Consider the following 17,518-nt stretch of genomic DNA (forward strand, 5'->3'; position numbering starts at 1 on the left):
CAGCCCCACCTGGACTTAGCAACTGCTGGGCCAGCAGGGATCTCACGCAGCCCCTTCAGCCTGGAAACCAGGCTAGGTGGGCACTGTGCAGGGCCAGGAGCTTGAAGACCCTCCTGCTTCTGGGAGGCTGAAAAATCTTTCTTGTTTCCCTTTCAGTTGAGCTGAAGATCTGCATATAGGAGGAGAAAGGGCCTGCCTAACAGTGGTGGGGTGGCACTTTTACCTGACAATGATGCCAGGCCGAAGGTCGAAGTTCTTATTCACCACATTTAGCAGCTCTCGCTCTGTCTTCTGAGAGGTTCCATAGGTGAAGATGGAAATGGACAGTGGCTCAGCCACACCAATGGAATAGGAAACCTTTCAGAAGAGACCAGGGTCAGGGACCAAAGCCTCTGTGCAGTGGTCCACCCCTCACAGAAACCTTGAAATTCTCAGGAAGGGCAACTGGAACCACACATCTCTTGCCCAACGAGCTCCCCCATCTGCCTAGAAATCCTTGCCATTTTCATGATGGGCAGATTCTGGGCATGCTGCTTGCCCTGAAGTTTTGTGTTCCCTCTCCCAGGTTTTCAGGGTCCTGGCCACAGTGCCCAACACAACACACACAGAATCATATCCTTTGGCAAAGTGTCTGGCCTTCCCACTGGAGTTGGTGGGGTCTGACCCACCTGCACAAGCACTCTCCGGCAGAGCCCTGCTTTCACCAGGGATTTGGCCACCCAGCGGGCAGCATAAGCTGCAGAGCGGTCCACCTTGGTGTAGTCCTTCCCAGAGAAGGCTCCTCCACCATGTGCCCCCCAGCCGCCATAGGTGTCCACGATTATCTTACGACCAGTGACGCCCGCATCTCCCTGCAAAGGGAAAGGAAGAACACAGAGGGAGATGAGAACCAGAGACCCCAAATGGCTGAGAGGAGAGGACAGCTGAAGCACTGTGATGGCTGCTTGACTACAGCTTGAAAAGGGTACCCTGAAGCTGCCTGGGGGCATGTTTCAAAGGCTCCTTGGCTAGGAGTCTGCCAGAAACTGGTTCTAATCCCAGTTCAGTCGCTGACCAGTTACTACAGTCAGATAGCCTGTCAGAGCATCAGCAAGTGCAGATGATGGACCAGCTGGAGTCACAGCCGGCTCCTAATGCTTTTGTTTTTATGAGTCAGTCACAGTGGAGACATCCAACTGCAGGAAGAAACTGTGCTGTAATCAATACACCCTGAGCTGTGGCCCTCGCTGGTGCCATCCAGTAAATGCCATGTTGCCCATTTCTTCAAGTGTCTACTCTGTGCAATACCAGTCAATAAGGGAGTTTTAAAAGGGGTAGGAGCTCTATGTTAAATGATTTGAGGAAAGTACATACTATATACTCCTGCTTAGAGAACCACAGTTCACACTCATATGTCTAGCCTTTGAGAGGTCATGCAAGAAAATACAATAAGCTTGACCTTTCCTTCATTTGATCCTGTGTTTCTGCATGACATTTGGGCATAGGACTTGTTGTGGGGACTCCACTTTGTGGCAACACATCCATAGCTGAGGTCCCTTGGCAGTGGTCAGCAGCCTCTCAAAGGGGCTATGTCAATCTCCACTTCCTCACTTCTGAGGTAAAGGAGAAAGGAGGCAGCATGTGTCCACATCTAACAAACTGCCCCACTGTAGTGCCCATGGGAGTTGAAGGTAACTTGTGGTAAAGACCTGGTAAGAGCTACCTGGTAAAGGTCAGTCATTTGCAATGGTGAGGAGGCAGCCACATAGGCAAGTATGACATCAATTATGAGATGTCTGGAGTAGGAGGGCCAGGCAGCACCTGTGGAAGAATACTGGGGACATGTCCCCAATTCCTCAGGTACTGATGGAGACACAACAGGCCCCACAGAGAGTGAGATGACTTCACATTTTGCCCAGGGCCAGACCTGGCTGAGTCACACGAAGCCACCTTGTATAGTCTTTGTGCTCAGGGAGGTGAGCAACCCCAATAACACACACATCAGGGCCTCATTCAGAGACCAGGGCGCACCTGGGGACCGCCAATGACAAAGCGCCCACTGGGCTGCAGGTGGTAAATGGTGTTTTCATCCAGGTACTTGGCCGGAACCACGGCCTTGATCACCTGCTCCTTCAGGGCCTTGCGCATATCCCCCAGAGTTATGTCTTCGTTGTGTTGCACAGAGATGACAATAGTGTGGATGCGTACAGGGATGACTGCACCATTGTCCTGCATGTACTGAACCGTCACCTGTTGATCAGAGGGCAGGAAGAGACATCATAAGGCCCTGCCCTGACTGAGGACACATCGCTGCAGTTGCAGATACCCAGGAGGTAGGCAAGGGGAGCCAGGGAGCCTCCTGTCCACAAAGGGCCTTCAGGAAAGTTAACTTGACACATTCTAGTATTTGAATAGTTGCCCAATGGTATAAGATGACTGCGCATGCTGCTTAAGCTATTCCTTATAGTGGTTATTCCACTAAATTAACATCAGCCTGGACTGAGGGAGAGGCAGGGGGACATCATGACTATCCTCACAAAGTGATCAGACCCACGGTTAGTGCCACTTGGAGACTTGGGGTTTTATAGAGTTTCCTCTCTGTGACCCACTAGACTCCTCTCCTTCTATCTCAGAATTTTCTGGGTGCCAACAAATGTCCCCTGGCTAAAGCCCTCTCTTGACCCTCTATGGCCCAGGGCCAGGCTATTCTGGCTCCTACCAAGGACACAGGAGTCTACCAGACACATGCTATCTGTGTCAGCCCTTCAGTGGAGGAGCTCTGGAAGCATATAATACGAGCAGACTTCGTGGCTATAGAGACAGGGTGAGAGGGACACAGGCCAGAATGGCTGAGATGGAGGGACCTGCCAGCTCCGGATGGCCAGCTCTGGGGATTTTGGTTAATGAAAAGCAGAGAGCACCTTGAGGGATGAAACCTGCCCACTGTGCCCTTGCAGAACAGGCTACAGGGACAGATCTAAAATCAATTCCACCAGCATGGGTCAGTTCTGTGCCCATTCTATGCGTTATCAATTAATATTTAAATCATCCCAGCAAGATAGGCATTATTATCTCTACTTTACAAATAAGAAAAACAAGGCTATGAGAAGTGAAACAACTTGTCTGAAGTCACAAGCCGGTCAGTGAAAAACCAAAGAGCTAGACCGTGCTCTGCTTGCTCCATGAGCTTGTGTCATTCCCATAGGAGCACAGACAAAATGCTTCTTCCCCCTGTCCTTAACTGACACTTCAGTAAGTGTAAGAGTCCCATGACACAGCCTGCTCTGACTATGACAAGGAGAGCAGCCTGGGCACCCTGGGCTTACACTGTGAGAGGGAAGGAGATGGTGATGATGGCAGATGAGGCTGAGAAAAGAAACTAGCATTGACTGAGCGTGCACTGTATGCCAGAAACCATGCTAAAAACTATGAAGAGCTGCTACTAGTCTCACTTTAAAGACAAGAAAGCTGAGGTTCCAGAACATAAGTACTTTGGTCAAGATCACACAGCCAGTAAAACTCTGCTCTGATCTGGAGCTACATGGACTGGTAGCTACCTGGGGCTCTGCCTAGCAGAAGGCTTTCACTCAAGACCCTCAGGCCTCACTGCTACCCAAGGTAGTATGGACCCACAAGAGCAGTACCTGGAGGGGTGAGGGGTGCTGGGGCCTGCAGAGGTGCAGCTATGCCAGAGGGCCCTGGTAGGGCTGGTGGGCATAGCACCACCCCCAGGGCCTCAATAGGACCACAGGGCAGCAAACAGTGCCTTCCTCCAGCTGTGTCTACAGCAAGATCTCTGCCTGCCCAAGGCCCCTAGATATCCATCAAACACTGGACTTACATCAGACTTTTACTCTGTGTCCTGCCTTGTCCAAAAAGTAATAGGATGGGTCAGGAGGAAGAGAGAGAGCCCTGCCCACATGATGCCTGATCCTAGTGAGATGGGCAGATACATACCAACATCTGTGGACTGAGAACAACCCTTAACTGCTGGGCTGTGTACACCCAGGGCCCTGTAAGAGGGAGCTGGAGTTGGGGGTCTCCCAGGAAGGGAAGCCCTGTGACTGCCTCCGGACCAAATTTGACACATCAAGTCTCAGGAGAAGGCTTGTGTGTTCTGAGATGCTGCTCAGGCCCGTATCCACTGCCCTGCTGTTCTCTGATCTTCTGTTCTGCCCCAAGCCCCAAGCAGCGTCCCTGCAGAACCACAGAACTGTGGCAGAGCAAAGGGCTCCAAGCATCACTCTTACCTCATCATGTCACCCTTTCCACTGCCGGCTGGCTCAGGACCGCCCATGGCAGGGGAGCAAGGCCAGCTCTGGTATTCAGAGCAGCATTTTGAAGAGTGTATCCTTGCAGAGAAGGAAACTCTGAAAGACCCCCTCCCAGCCTCACCCCACCTCATCTCCACTTTCCCTCCCCCACCTTTGCTGCCTTCTTGATTGGAAAAGCTTCTATTACTAAGCAAAAAGGAAGCCTTTCCTAGTTCAGTTGGGCTGACAGGTAGAGGCTCCTGTCCTCATCTCACAGAAGGAAAAGGAAAGCTCAGCCACGCCATCACTTCCTTCCATCCTTGTTCTGGGATTTCCTTTTCTGTAATCCTCTACTCCACAGCACAGCCTCGGATACAGGATGGGCAGGGCATGCCAACATCTGCGCACTCCCTTCTTCTGGGACCATCATGATCTTCGCATTTGACTCTGATGCCCCACGACCTTGAAGAACAGCTGAGGAATGCTGCTGATTCTGCCCCACTGCTGTGATACGTGTGCCCCTATGGTGAGGTGGAATTCCTCTAGGCCAAAAATGTGCTTCCTTGCCCCAGAAACAGCCAATATGCACCCTTTGCTCTGTGTGGCCTTACACTTGGGGTGAGGAGGGTGCATGTCTGTGCAGCTGGAGTAGTGGACAAGTCACATCATGTATCATGATGAGCTATAAACTCACATGAGCCAAATTCCAAGTACAGAGGCAAGAGAAGACCCTATCTGGTGGTGCCTAAGGAAACCATGAGAAGGTGGGGACTTTGCTGACCTCTGACGAACAGGCAGGAACCAAAGAAAGGGCCAAAGTAAGGTTCAGGGTGGGCGCACAAGGGTAAAGCACTAAGAAATATGGGAAACATGAGTGAAATAACACAGATTAAACAAAGATTGCAGGCGGGTAGAAAGAGAAAGGTGGCATTGGAAGACCATAAAAGGCTCTGAATACCAGAAGAACAAGTAAGGTTTCCTCCTTCCCCATAGGAAGTAGAAAGTTGTAGAAGATTCTGAGCAGATATTAGGAAATTGGAAGTGAAGCCCAAAGAAAATTAACTGGAGTTTCTCGGCCGGGAAAATCCCTGGCTGGGACTGGCACTGATCTTTATGGGGAAAGGTGGAGCATAGGCGAAGTGGAGACAGAGGGCACTGAGCAGGACTGGGGGAAAGGTGACACTCCATCACATTCCTTTCCTCTGAGTAGGACATGACAGTGAGGTAGCTCACCATGGGCTCGTGGGCACATTTGTTTATAGGGCGAATGAGAAATGGGGCTGGCGATTTGGAGAGACCTGCAGGAGAAAGATTTGGGAACTGAGTGAGTAGAGGTGAAAATTGGATCCACAGGTGTGGGTAGAAGGGGAAGGAGTGTGGAAGAAGTGCCAAGAACCTTCTGGAATGTGGAAGAGGAGCCAGGGATGGAAGGCTCGAGGAAAGGGGCCATGGGGTCATGGGGGGTGGTTAAATAGGGTGAGACATGGACAGTGAAGATGGACAGGACACCTCCAGGAGTGCCGACATTTGCATCACTGCAGGGCCTTCAAATATAGACTTCATTGGGAGTTTCAACACTGCAGTAGTGGTCAGGGCCCAAGGGGACAGAGAGTCAGAAACAGCAAAGATAAAGTGTTTTTATGAGAAACAATGAAAAAGAGCCGTAGTGAGATGCAGATGGTCCTTGTTTACGTGGTGTTCAGGCTTTGCTCAAGACATAGAGACCTGCAATGTGGCAAGGCAGTGACCAACAGTCTAAAACCAGTTAAGAAGTAAGTCTGTGGCAGGAACTGGGGAATCACATTACCAGAGTCAACATAGGATAGGATGGCAAAAAATATTTAGAACTGTTCTTTTCAATTTTTGGTATTTTTGAAATTTTTTCATGATAAAATGGAGGGAAAGATTTTTCAAATAAATAGTTCTAATCGAAATCAACAATTCTGTGAGTGCCGAGACTGAACATTTTGATTTTAATAGTAATAAGAATCAAGAGGATTTGGGAGAGCTCCCAGACAAAAGAAGGCAAAGGAAGATGCTCACCTGAGTCTTTGAGTCGGGCCTCAGCCAGGGGAGGACACCGGAGCGTCTCAGTTCCGCCATCCGGGCATTGAGTTTGTGAGCGAGAATGATGGTGAGGGGCATGCACTCTTCTGTCTCATCTGTAGCATAGCCAAACATCAAACCCTGCAGCAGGGCAGAGAGTCAAGTGAGCAACACTCGCTTTAGACACAGGATGACTTTCTTCAAATCTAAGTCTTTGCTGTTCCCCAACCTGTACTGGGTGTCTCATGTATGCAACATTTGTACTGGGCACTTGTGGGGGGAAAGGCATGGTACCTGATGCTCAGAGTTCTAGGAGGGAGAGATGAGCCCAAATTGGTGTCAGTGACCATAGCCTTGCACAGCTGGCCATGCCCTCAAATTGCTGTTCTGAAGCAGGGGCGTGCAGCTCCTTCTAAGCATGTACCTCCTGGCACTTCTCTAGGATGAGGGGTCACCCCACAGCGTGATTAATCCATTATTCAGGAACATTCCCAGCTAGCTCTTCAACACATGTCAGAGCAGGGGCTGAGAAAAGCTGTGCTACATTGACGTCCTGACCCAGTACCCATGCTCGGTGTTTAGTTACCTGATCTCCAGCACAGATATCCCTTTCGTTTTTGTCTAGATGGATACACTGGGCAATATCTGGGGACTGCTGCTCCAAAGCCACCAGCACATTGCAGGTCTTAAAGTCAAAACCTAGGCAGAAGGGAAAGCAAGGCTAAGTGGGGACACACATCAGGCAGAGGGTGGCTTCGAGCTTCCCATTGGATTGTTCCGTTCCTGACATGGCATTTTGTGTTGGGGTGGGTGGTCTCTAACTAGCTTGGATCTGTGTGGGCCCACAGCTGAGGCCCAGGATGGGGAAGTCCATGAATCCTTACCATGATGTGGAACTCCTTAGTCAAAGAAAATTTTCTGCTGTGCATTTTACTATATTAAATTATACCTTGATTAGAAATATATATCATACACAGAATTGCAGTATAAAATTCAGATAGTATCTACAGCTGCTCTGGCTGAAGAGCAGGCAGGTGACTCATGGCCTCTCCGAGAGGTATCTCCAAGGATCCAGGTTGAAAACCCAGGGCCCTTCCAACACTGCCTTTCAGAAGCCTAGGTGCAGGCCTAATCCAACTATAGATGATCCCTGACTTAGGATGGTTCGACTTTACAATGGGCCAAGTGATACTCATTCAGTAGAAACCATACTTCGAATTTTGAATTTTGATTTTTTCCTAGGCTATCGATATTCAGTATAATATTCTCTTGTGTTACTGGGCTGCAGCAGTGAGCCTCAGCTCCCAGTCAGCTATGCCCTCACGAGGGCAAACAACCAACACCCTATACAGTGTGTCACTGCATTGGATGATTTTGTCTAACTGCAGGCTAATGTAAGTGTTCCAAGCACATTTAAGGTAGCTAGGCTAAGCTATGATGTTCGTAGTTTAGATGTATTAAAAACATTTTTAACTTATGATACTTTCAACTTTTGATGGGTTATTGGGATGTAACTCCATCATTAAGTCAAGGAGCATGTGCATTAAATGTACTGAACTAATACACTGCTGCTCTGGGAAAACGTATTTCCTCTATGAATGCCTCCATGTGAGAATTGGCCTCTATTTACTGGCTCTCTTCCCAGTGATTCTTGATATACTCCCCAACACATTCATGTGTTCGAGTGAGTACCTAACGTGAGTCAGAAGGTGGCTGCACCGAGTGTATGTCTGTGCCTCACGTAGTGAGTGGCTCTCCCACTTATAAAATTTTGATGCATCATTCCAGCCTGTCCTGACCCACAAAGATGCCACTAGTCACCCTGTACAACCAGTGATTGAAACGTCAGTGTGCACCAACCCTCAGCACCTGGCCCTCACCCCGTTCTCTGATGCCCCTCCAGGCAGGGCCCCTTCCTAGCCTGCACACTCTTACAGGGCCCTTAGTTCTGTCCAGCTCTCACCCCTACCTGATCACAATGTTCTTTTTCAGCTTTTGCTAGGGCCTGTGCCCCTTCTCTGGGTTTCAGGCTCCCATGCTGCCTGCCAGGGCAGTCAACCTGGGCCAGCCTGCCTCCTTCACCTACCATTAGTTCCAGTGCTGGATTGAGTCATCTTTTTATTTACAGTGGGAAGCAGCACAGTTTAGCAGAAAGTGCAAGAGTCCCAAATGGAGCAGCCACTTACTGACTGTGTCATCTTATATGAATTATTTACATCTCTAAGCCTCAATTTTTCTCATCTGCATAGGAAGTACAGCAGAGCTCCTCAAACAATCAAGAAAAATGACATATGCGAAGAGACCAGCACCAGTGCCCAGCAGAGGACATGTCCCTAACAGAGGGCAGCTCCTTTTACTTGGAACTTTTTTTCTCTTCCAAAGCTCCAAGAAGGCAGGACCTTAAGACCAGAGTCAACACAGATAAACATGGCTGGCTTAATGGGGCACCGTAACCATGTTACCAGAGACTTTGACTCCCGGTCTCTGTTTTCCCCTCTCATGCTACTTATACTTCCAGAAGACCAAGAACTTCAGATGTGATTCAGCATTGGGAGCTCTCCCAACAGAGACCAACATGCATTTCAGACTGGGGCGCTGCTCTCACCCTTGGCAGAGTCATCATAGCCAATGTTCTTGATGGTGTCTCTCACCACCCGCTGGTAGTCCACCATGGCCGTGGAGGTGATCTCCCCGCACAGCAGCACCATGCCTGTCTTACACACTGTCTCTAGAAGAGAAGAAAAAAAGGTAGTGGCCATGCACCAGCATAGGAAAACTCTATGGCTAGATCTCTCTCACTGCTAATAAATGGATTCCAGACAGAAAATTAAAATGCTAATAAAAAGAGTAAATTTCAGCATAGTTGCTGACCATCTTCAAATGCTGCCTGAAGAACTATGCTTTGGAAAGAACTGGTCACACTTGAGTTTTCATAACAAGCACTTACTACTCGTGTGATCTTGAACAACTTATTTAGCCTCTCTATGTCTATTTCCTCAACGGTTAGATAAAGATAATAATAAGACTGCTGTGTGGGTTAAAATGAGACAATGGTTGTATGTAGTTATCAAAAGAATGCAGTCAACATATGAGAGGCTCTCCAGCCCTCTTATTGCTAAAACTCCACTGAACAAAGAATCAAGGCAGCCAACTTTCCCTCCAGTTATTTTCAAAGATATCGGGGTGACTAGACTAATCGAAGGATCACTTCATGAATTATATAAATGTCTAATCACTATGCTATACACTTGAAACTAATATAAAATAATATTAACAACTCTAACTGAAAAATAAAAATTAAATAAAAAGATATCAAGGTGAAGTCTACCTTTAGAAGGGCACAGATCCCATCCTCCTCAATACAGGGGCTAGGGTGACAGTAGAGAGGGAAAGATCAGTCTGTGCAGTGGATAGGACAGGAACCAACAGTGAAGAGAGTAAGGTTCTGGTCTCCATGCCGGGAACCCCTACTCCGTGACCTTGGTTAAGACCCTGATTCAGCTGTACTCATGATCCCCTGGTAAAGTGAGAGGGCTAGACCTAATCACCTCTGGGGCCCTCCTAACCCTCTGTTGTGCTGAGGGCTTCGATACAGGTAAAGGGTTCAAGCTCAGCCCACTTAGGTCTCCTGCAGGAAAGGCTCAGGCATTTCTCACCACAGGCCACCTTGGCATTAGGGTCCTGCTTGAGATGGGCATCCAACACTGCGTCACTGATCTGGTCGCAGATCTTGTCTGGACAAGAATGAATATAGGTAAGAATCACAGAAATATTAGGTATAACAAACTGAAATGTTAAAATAATTAGATAGGTTGTCAGTTTACATATCAAGTCTACCAAAGACACCTTTTTAAATATAAGAAATTAGAAAAATTTTGAAATGTTTATTTCTTCCTACTTCTGCCGCATTTTCAATGACGTATAAAGTCATAGAGTTCCCTAAAAAAGAAATATTCCAAAACCAGTTCTAAGAGTATAAAGCAATTCCCTCCCTCCCTTTACCCTCCTTCCTCCTCTTTTCCCCCTCCCACCTGAAAAGTCTCTCATTCCTCAGCATATTCCCTTTAATCCTAACATCTAGAAAAGTCCTGGATATAGAAGTCAAAATAGCTAATAACATAAGATTAGGTGCCAAGATGTAAAATCAGAAGGGACAAAAAGATGCATCGTGTGGTAGGTTCCACAAGATGCAATGCACAGTGTATAAAACACCACGCCCAGTTCCATGACTCCACCCATAAGGACTCTATGAGAGAACCTCTATGCATCATTGCTGTTTTTCAGAACATTTCCATAAGCAGCTCTCAGATAATCTCCACAGTCATTCAGCCTCCTGAAGGCTAGATGTTTTAATATCTGGGTTTGACCTCCTCGGTCAAGGTGGGATTGACGAGAGTTCAACACGAGCTAGCCTTTGACTTTATTCTATAATTGCTTTAAAGACTCTACATGGTTGAGCATGAGGACCACTAAATGGCACTGTGGAAAAATCCACTCTTGGTTTGGGTTATATGAACTGTCAATGCTCACAAATTTAGAAATAAAAGTGACATCTATGTATACATATTACACCCCATTTAGTGTCCAAAATGCCCATAGAGTCTGCTCTTAATAGATTCAAAAGTTTTTTCTCAGTTTATTGAGATATTATTGGTATATGAAAAATCTGCACATAATTAATGTATACAGTTTGGTTAGTTTAGACATATGTATATACTCGTGTTACCATCACTGCAATCAAGGTAATAAACATACCCATCACCTCTAAACGTTCCCTCTTATTTTTTTTAAAGTTTTAAATTAAGAATCCAGAGCCAGAATCAAGCAGGTCTGCTCTCAAAAGTGCATATTAAGTTCTGTAATTAAAAATGTTAATCGGTCATTAAAGGTGAATTCCTCAATTTTTCCTTCAGAAACTGTTAAAACATATATTTGAGTTTTTCTATATATCCTCCTGCCAGTGGCAGATCGGCTATAAATCTAAGTTTGTCTGAATTCATAGCTTCTGCACATCCCTACAGTGAAGGCCCGCTGCTGCTCAAATATCTACTTTAGGCTTAGCCATCGGGACTCTGACCATGGATGACTCTGCTTATTTAAAGGATGCAAGTCACAAGTTCTCAATGCACACAGGGAAATGAGAGAAGAGATATTAGGGATAAAACTGGAATTGAGCAAGAATATTAAGATACTCGACATACTCAGGTAACATCTAAAGAACTGTTTCTTCAGGCTTTCGAAATATCTACTGCTATCACTTAGTAGCCTTAGGATAGCCAATAGTTGGTTTTCTCGAAAGTTGGAAAAGTAGTATTAATTTTATCTTTCTGGTGGAGAGGAATTCAGCACTGGAATGACAGGGAGAAAGCCACCAAGCCTTATTGGAAACTGACTTACTTGGATAGTTCATTTATGGTGGCAAGTGAAAGTAGAATCAGACAAACTGAAGGTCTGCCATTAAGTAGACAACCAACCAACTGGTTCGCTGGTATTTCTATTCCCTGTCCACTAGACACTTTGCTGTGTGTACGATGAAAACACTTGCCACTGTATACCAGAGTACCTACTTCCTCCAGGTGGAGCAAATCTTAACCTGTATATAGCGTTCATAAGCCATGGAGCTGTCTAGAATGTGTCAGATATAGCAAAGGATCTGAGATTATGAGTACAGTAAACCTAGAAACTTTATAAAGTTATGCACAATGAAAGAGGCTATTTACATTGAACTGAGTTAAGTCACATACAAAACCCAGGTTAAGCCAAGGTCTCTCCACAGCAGCACTATTGACATTTGGGGCTAGAAAATTATTTTTTTGCAAGGGTTTGATCTTGTGTATTCAGGATGTTTAGAAGCATGCCTGGCCTTTATCCATTAAATGCCAGTATTACCCTACCACCCCAGCCATAACAGTAACAACAAAAATGTTTCCAGACATTATAAAATGTCCTTGGGGGAAATCATCCCCAGCTGAGAGCCAGTGGTTAAAATGTATGGAAGGAGTAGTGCATGGAGATGGCTAAAGCTGAGTTACAAGATATGAAAATTAAATCTTTTTTTGAAAGAACAAGGATGAGAAAGATGAAAAAAAAAAGATAGAGTTGATGATAAGTTACCCAAAGCTTCAAACACTCAAATGAATTTTGAAGAAGTGCTTAAATACATAAATCAGTGTATCTAGCCCCCCAGAGTTTTCCTAAAACAGTAGTTCTCAAACAGTAGTTCATACCTGCAGCAGCAGCATTTCCTGGGAACTTAGTAAAAATGCAAATTCTTGAGCCTCACTCAAGATCTACTAAATCAGAAAGTCTTGGGGTAGGGCTCAGAATTGTGTTTTTCCCCAAAGTTTGAGAACCACTGTCCTAGAACTTGAGGTTCTGATCATGGCCTTCACTGTCACCACGGAAGCCTGTCTCGTTTCCCCACATTAGTCAACCTACCTTTCAGAGACCATAAAAGTGCTTGAATTTTTTTCCTCTTCAGGAAGCCACATATACTTCTCTTAACATATCTGAAACTTCCAGATCTAGAGATCTATCTCAGTATCTACTAGAATGTGCTGCCATTCATTTCTAAACTACATAAGCTTTACATGCAAAACTTAGTGACCCACAGTCTTGAGGGAATATTCTCCATTGACTTAAGTTGCTCATTGATAATAAATTAAAGCTTTACTCAAATATATATATATATATATATATATATGTATATATATATATATAATGTTAATATCTAATATACCTTTTATATGTATGACATCTTTAGAGAACCAGCTGTGTGTTCTCTGTTGCAGCCCCACCACGCTAAGATGCCAATGGTGGCAGCAGCATGGACCCTCAGCTTCGTTAACTTACAACTTATCATTTATATAATGAGTGGTTGTTTTACAAAACTACAAATAAACTAAAAAATACTTCATATTGTTCCTCCAGAGATCCCTTATAGTAACTAAATGTTTTTAAGATCTTTAGTAAAAGTGACTCCCTCAGTACAGATCACCAACAGTCCAGGACAACTTACTTACCTGGGTGTCCCTCTCCTACAGATTCTGATGTGAACATAAAATTTTCTTCTTCACTTAGAGAATGGTCACGCAAGCCATCCACTGATCCATTCATCTTTTCACACTTCTCCACTCAGATTCTTCAAGGCGACAATTTTAATGCTGACTTTACTGAGTTTTATTATTTTTTTTCTTCAGACACGACAGGCTTGTTTTTTGGTGGAATCACAGGGATCACTTCTGCCTAACTGCTTGTGAGCATTCAAGAGTCAGGTGAGGATGGGTGAAAAGGGAAGGACTGAATATGGATGTGTCACTGCCTCCAACTGGTCAGACCTTGCTCCTGAGTGACTCCTATATATGGAAAAGTGAAAGCGCCTGCATAATCATGTGAGAAAATTGGAGGAGTCCATTTCCTGGCAGGGAGGGTCTTCTTACCTTGAGGAATTTCAGTCCTTAGCTCTGATTTCCCAAGCCCTAAGCATCTGGTCAATGTATGGGAAAGAAGGCTGTATAGATTCTGCAGAACTGAAGCTCCTATGGGACTCTGCTTCAGCTCTGTGGCTAATCTCCAAGGTTAACATCCCACACTGGAGGGTGGGGGCTGTGGTTACTCAGGAATACAAACAGGCAGCAAGAAACTCTTTTCCAGAGATGTGGTTTAGGCTGAGATTACAAAACAGGGTGGCCTTTGATGTTGGGTGCACCCCCCTGCCACCTACCTTTTCTGGATTGGGCTCTTCCCCTTATTCTACCTTCTCAGAGAAAGAGCATGCACCTGTATTCTGAGTCAGCTTAGATGTTACACAACAGACTCATTTTAGAGGAAAATCTTTTGAGTCCATATTATTCTACTAATAAAAATCATCTAAACTGTCAACCTCTCTAAGATGCTGGCAGTCACGTTAAGAAGCAAGATATTTAAAAAAGTGTCTAGACAGATTATAGAGAACAATGTTTTTTGGAAAAGGACTCTTGAGAGACAGATTCATTACAGGGAAATTGTTCTGACAATTTCTTCAAGCTTCCAGATGATAAATTAACATCTACATGTTCAGTTTCATATACTTGATAAACATCCTGCTCACATAACTCCTGCATTATTTTTGCTTTGACCAAAAAAAGTAGACAGGATTGTATCTTTAACCAATTCATGCACTAAATGACAGCAATCTCTCACTTCATTCTCTCTCACTCTCAGATCTAGCTATTTCCTCGGGCCCAAGGGACAATAGAGAATTGAGATCATAGAGAATGAGAATGGGTGAAGAAACTAGTTCCCACTAGAAAGCAATAAAAAGTAATCATCCAAAACCTGGTGCATCAAATATTGGACTGTGGGAAGCAAAAGTTAGGATGTAATAGCTTCAACTACCAATTCTGGTGACCAAATCTCCTCTATACTTACAATATGAGCATTTAAAAAAATTTTTTCTGAGACTCTAAATCTTGAGTTTTGCCATATCGATCAGCAGTAGCAACACTATCCATCCAAGCAATTAAAACTATATTGAGGAGACCTCTTCTGGGATAAAGCTAGAGATTTCACGTACACGTATTTCATCAGTGGCATTTAACAATGAGTAAGCAAAAATGCTCAGGCACAGACTGCTAGAAGTTCAGAGGGAACGGCCCCGGGAAAAGATAGAAATCAAACAGGGACTTTAGACTATATAGCCTAGTCTTTGTCAGCACACAGGAATCCTATTTGCACTTAAAATATTTCAACATCATTGTCCCTTTGTATGTTTCTTCTGGGTACATTGGTTCCAAATCTGGAGGCAATATGAGCTAATGTTTAATGTGAACTGTAGACCTAGGTTACCCTAGCAGCTGAATGGAGGCCACTATGTTTCAAATTTGCTTTGAGAACAAGATGAAATTTAACTATCGAGTACTCACCAAGGTTCCAAGAGCTAGCAAGAAGTCGGAACACAAAGCAGCCTAACAGCAATCTGAATTCCAAAATGAATAAGAGCATCATAGAATGGAGAGGCACTTGGTGGAGTGGGGTGGGAAAATTTCCTGTACAAAGAGGTGGCACTTTAAGAAACATATGTAGAAGGCTTTTGCATTCTGGACACAAATTCAGAGTGAGAGAAGGATCTAGATGTCACCTTGTTCAGTACCCATCTCATGTATGAGTCTCATATGATATCCCTACTAAATGAATCCTGGGCCACCTTATATTTCTTCAAGAAGCACACCAAGCATGGTGGTTGAGAGTGCAGGCTTCAGCTTGGAGTCTCATTTTTGTCTCTAATCTACTATGAATCCTGGGCAGTCTTGATAATCTCTCCAGGCTGCTGTTTCCTCATCTGTAAATCAATTAAACCATTACCTACTTCATAGCATTGTTGTGAAAACTAAATGAGATCATTTAGATGTGTGAGTAATGAGCATAGTGGTAGCGCACAGAGTTTAATAAATATTACCTATTATTATTATTATTATTATTAAGCATCTTCTATGTACATATATATAATTTTTTTTTTCTGAACAAAAATAGATCATCATATGTAGGCGTACCTCAGAGATACCGAGGGCTTGGTTCCAGACCACCACAATAAAGTATTGCAATAAAGTGAGTTGTGATCTTTTTTGCTGGTGGAGGGTCTTGCCTTCAATTCGTAAGACACAACACACTGTGAAGCACAATAAAGCAAAATGCAACAAAACAAGGTATGTTTGTATATGTTATTTTGCAACTTGCTCTTTTTTTTCACAATATACTACGGTCTTCTTTTCATACCTCTATGTACAGATAGATCTCATTTTTTACCACTTGAACAATATCCCACAATAGGATGTACCATAAATGGTTGAACCATTCATTCTCTGATGGCTATTTTCAACTTCTTTGTTTAATAACACTACAATGCTGCAGTAAAGATAGTCATTGGCATGCTTTTGTAAAAAGATAAAATGCAAGGCCTTGACAATGCTGAACTAGCCAAAAGATTTCCCTTTGGAACAAAGTTTTAACAGTTAGGTAAAAGAAATAGCACTTCAACCAAGAGTTAAAGTGCTTCAGTCATAGCTTCAATCTATCCCTTTCAGAAAGAATTGGCAGATCTTAGCAAAGATGTATTTACTTAGAGAGTTGAGCCCACAAGGACTTCGTAGCCCTAATTTGCCATAACAAACTCAAATTAAAGCCTTCTTTATGCACAGACTGTTCTCCCTTATGCATAAGTTGTCCCAATGCCACTCCCCAGCCCCACGGATTACAATTTGGTGTGTCAAAGGCCTACAGTTGATCTCACTTCCATGCAGCAACCCTTGACTCTGAGTTGTTGCTGATAAGTCTCTGAAGAAACTTGGCTTTGGAAAAAAATCTCACTTTCAGTCAATTTCACCCCTGATGAATCTCTATATGTAAAATACCAGATGGAAGACTAGATTTTTAGCAAGCGATGTATGTAAACCACATTGAGCAATTTCATAAAGAAGCTCTGAGGGCACCTGATCCCAGGTAACACCATGAGGCAGCACAACTAGTGGAAAGCACCTGGCTGGATGGTGCCCTTCGCTGGCCCCTGCACTGCCATGTCTTATGGCTATGCCACAAGGAGAAGAAAGGGCCATTCTGATGACCTGAAACTCTGGATGCAGATGTGGAACGTGCATCCACTTCTTAAATGCTGTTTAGCTGCACACATTTCTAAACTTCAGGGAGAAGCTTCCTTAATCTTTTTTTTTCTTTTAAGCCTACAGCACCTGGTCTTCCTAGGTGGTCTCCCATCCAAGTACTAACCCTGCTTAGCTTCTGAGGTCAGATGGGATTGGGCGTGTTCAGGGTGGCATGACCGTAGACCTTAAGTTAAGATTCCTTAACTTAAATGGCATAACAACCACATGAAATATTTTCAAGATTTACTTTTTTAAAAATTTATTTATTTAAATTAGTTTCAAGTATATAGTACATTGGTTAGACATCTATATAGTTTATAAAACGATCCCCCCAATTGCTCCCTCCCTCCACCTAACCATCATATTAATGCTAACTGCATTCCCTCTGCCGTGCCCCCCATCCCCATGACCAACTATCAACTACTAATTTGTACTTCTTTAACCTTTCATCCCATTCTGCCAGCTCCCCAATCTCCCTCCCCTCTGTCCGTCACCAGGAAATCCACTATATTTGTGAGTCTGTGTTTGATTACTTTGTTCCTTAGATTCCACATATAAGTGAAATCATATGGTATTTATCTTTCACTGTCTGACTTATTTCACTCA

General features: G+C 44.4%; 1 protein-coding gene across 1 annotated transcript in view; it reads right to left on the reverse strand.

Annotated features, from left to right (window-relative positions):
* MAT1A (methionine adenosyltransferase 1A) overlaps window positions 1-13,633 on the reverse strand; it is a 15,478-nt gene extending 1,845 nt beyond the window's left edge. Inside the window, exons 1-8 of the mRNA XM_011355451.1 lie at window positions 13,301-13,633; window positions 9,935-10,012; window positions 8,884-9,006; window positions 6,865-6,977; window positions 6,276-6,419; window positions 2,011-2,229; window positions 669-851; window positions 224-357 (exon numbers count right to left, since the gene is read on the reverse strand). Of these exons, the coding sequence (XP_011353753.1) occupies window positions 224-357; window positions 669-851; window positions 2,011-2,229; window positions 6,276-6,419; window positions 6,865-6,977; window positions 8,884-9,006; window positions 9,935-10,012; window positions 13,301-13,394 (1,088 nt within the window). The 5' untranslated portion in view covers window positions 13,395-13,633. The remainder of the gene's footprint in view (window positions 1-223; window positions 358-668; window positions 852-2,010; window positions 2,230-6,275; window positions 6,420-6,864; window positions 6,978-8,883; window positions 9,007-9,934; window positions 10,013-13,300) is intronic.
* Window positions 13,634-17,518: the final 3,885 nt, after the last annotated feature.

This window comes from Pteropus vampyrus, unplaced genomic scaffold (assembly GCF_000151845.1).
Source record: "Pteropus vampyrus isolate Shadow unplaced genomic scaffold, Pvam_2.0 Scaffold20, whole genome shotgun sequence".
Taxonomy (NCBI): domain Eukaryota; kingdom Metazoa; phylum Chordata; class Mammalia; order Chiroptera; family Pteropodidae; genus Pteropus; species Pteropus vampyrus.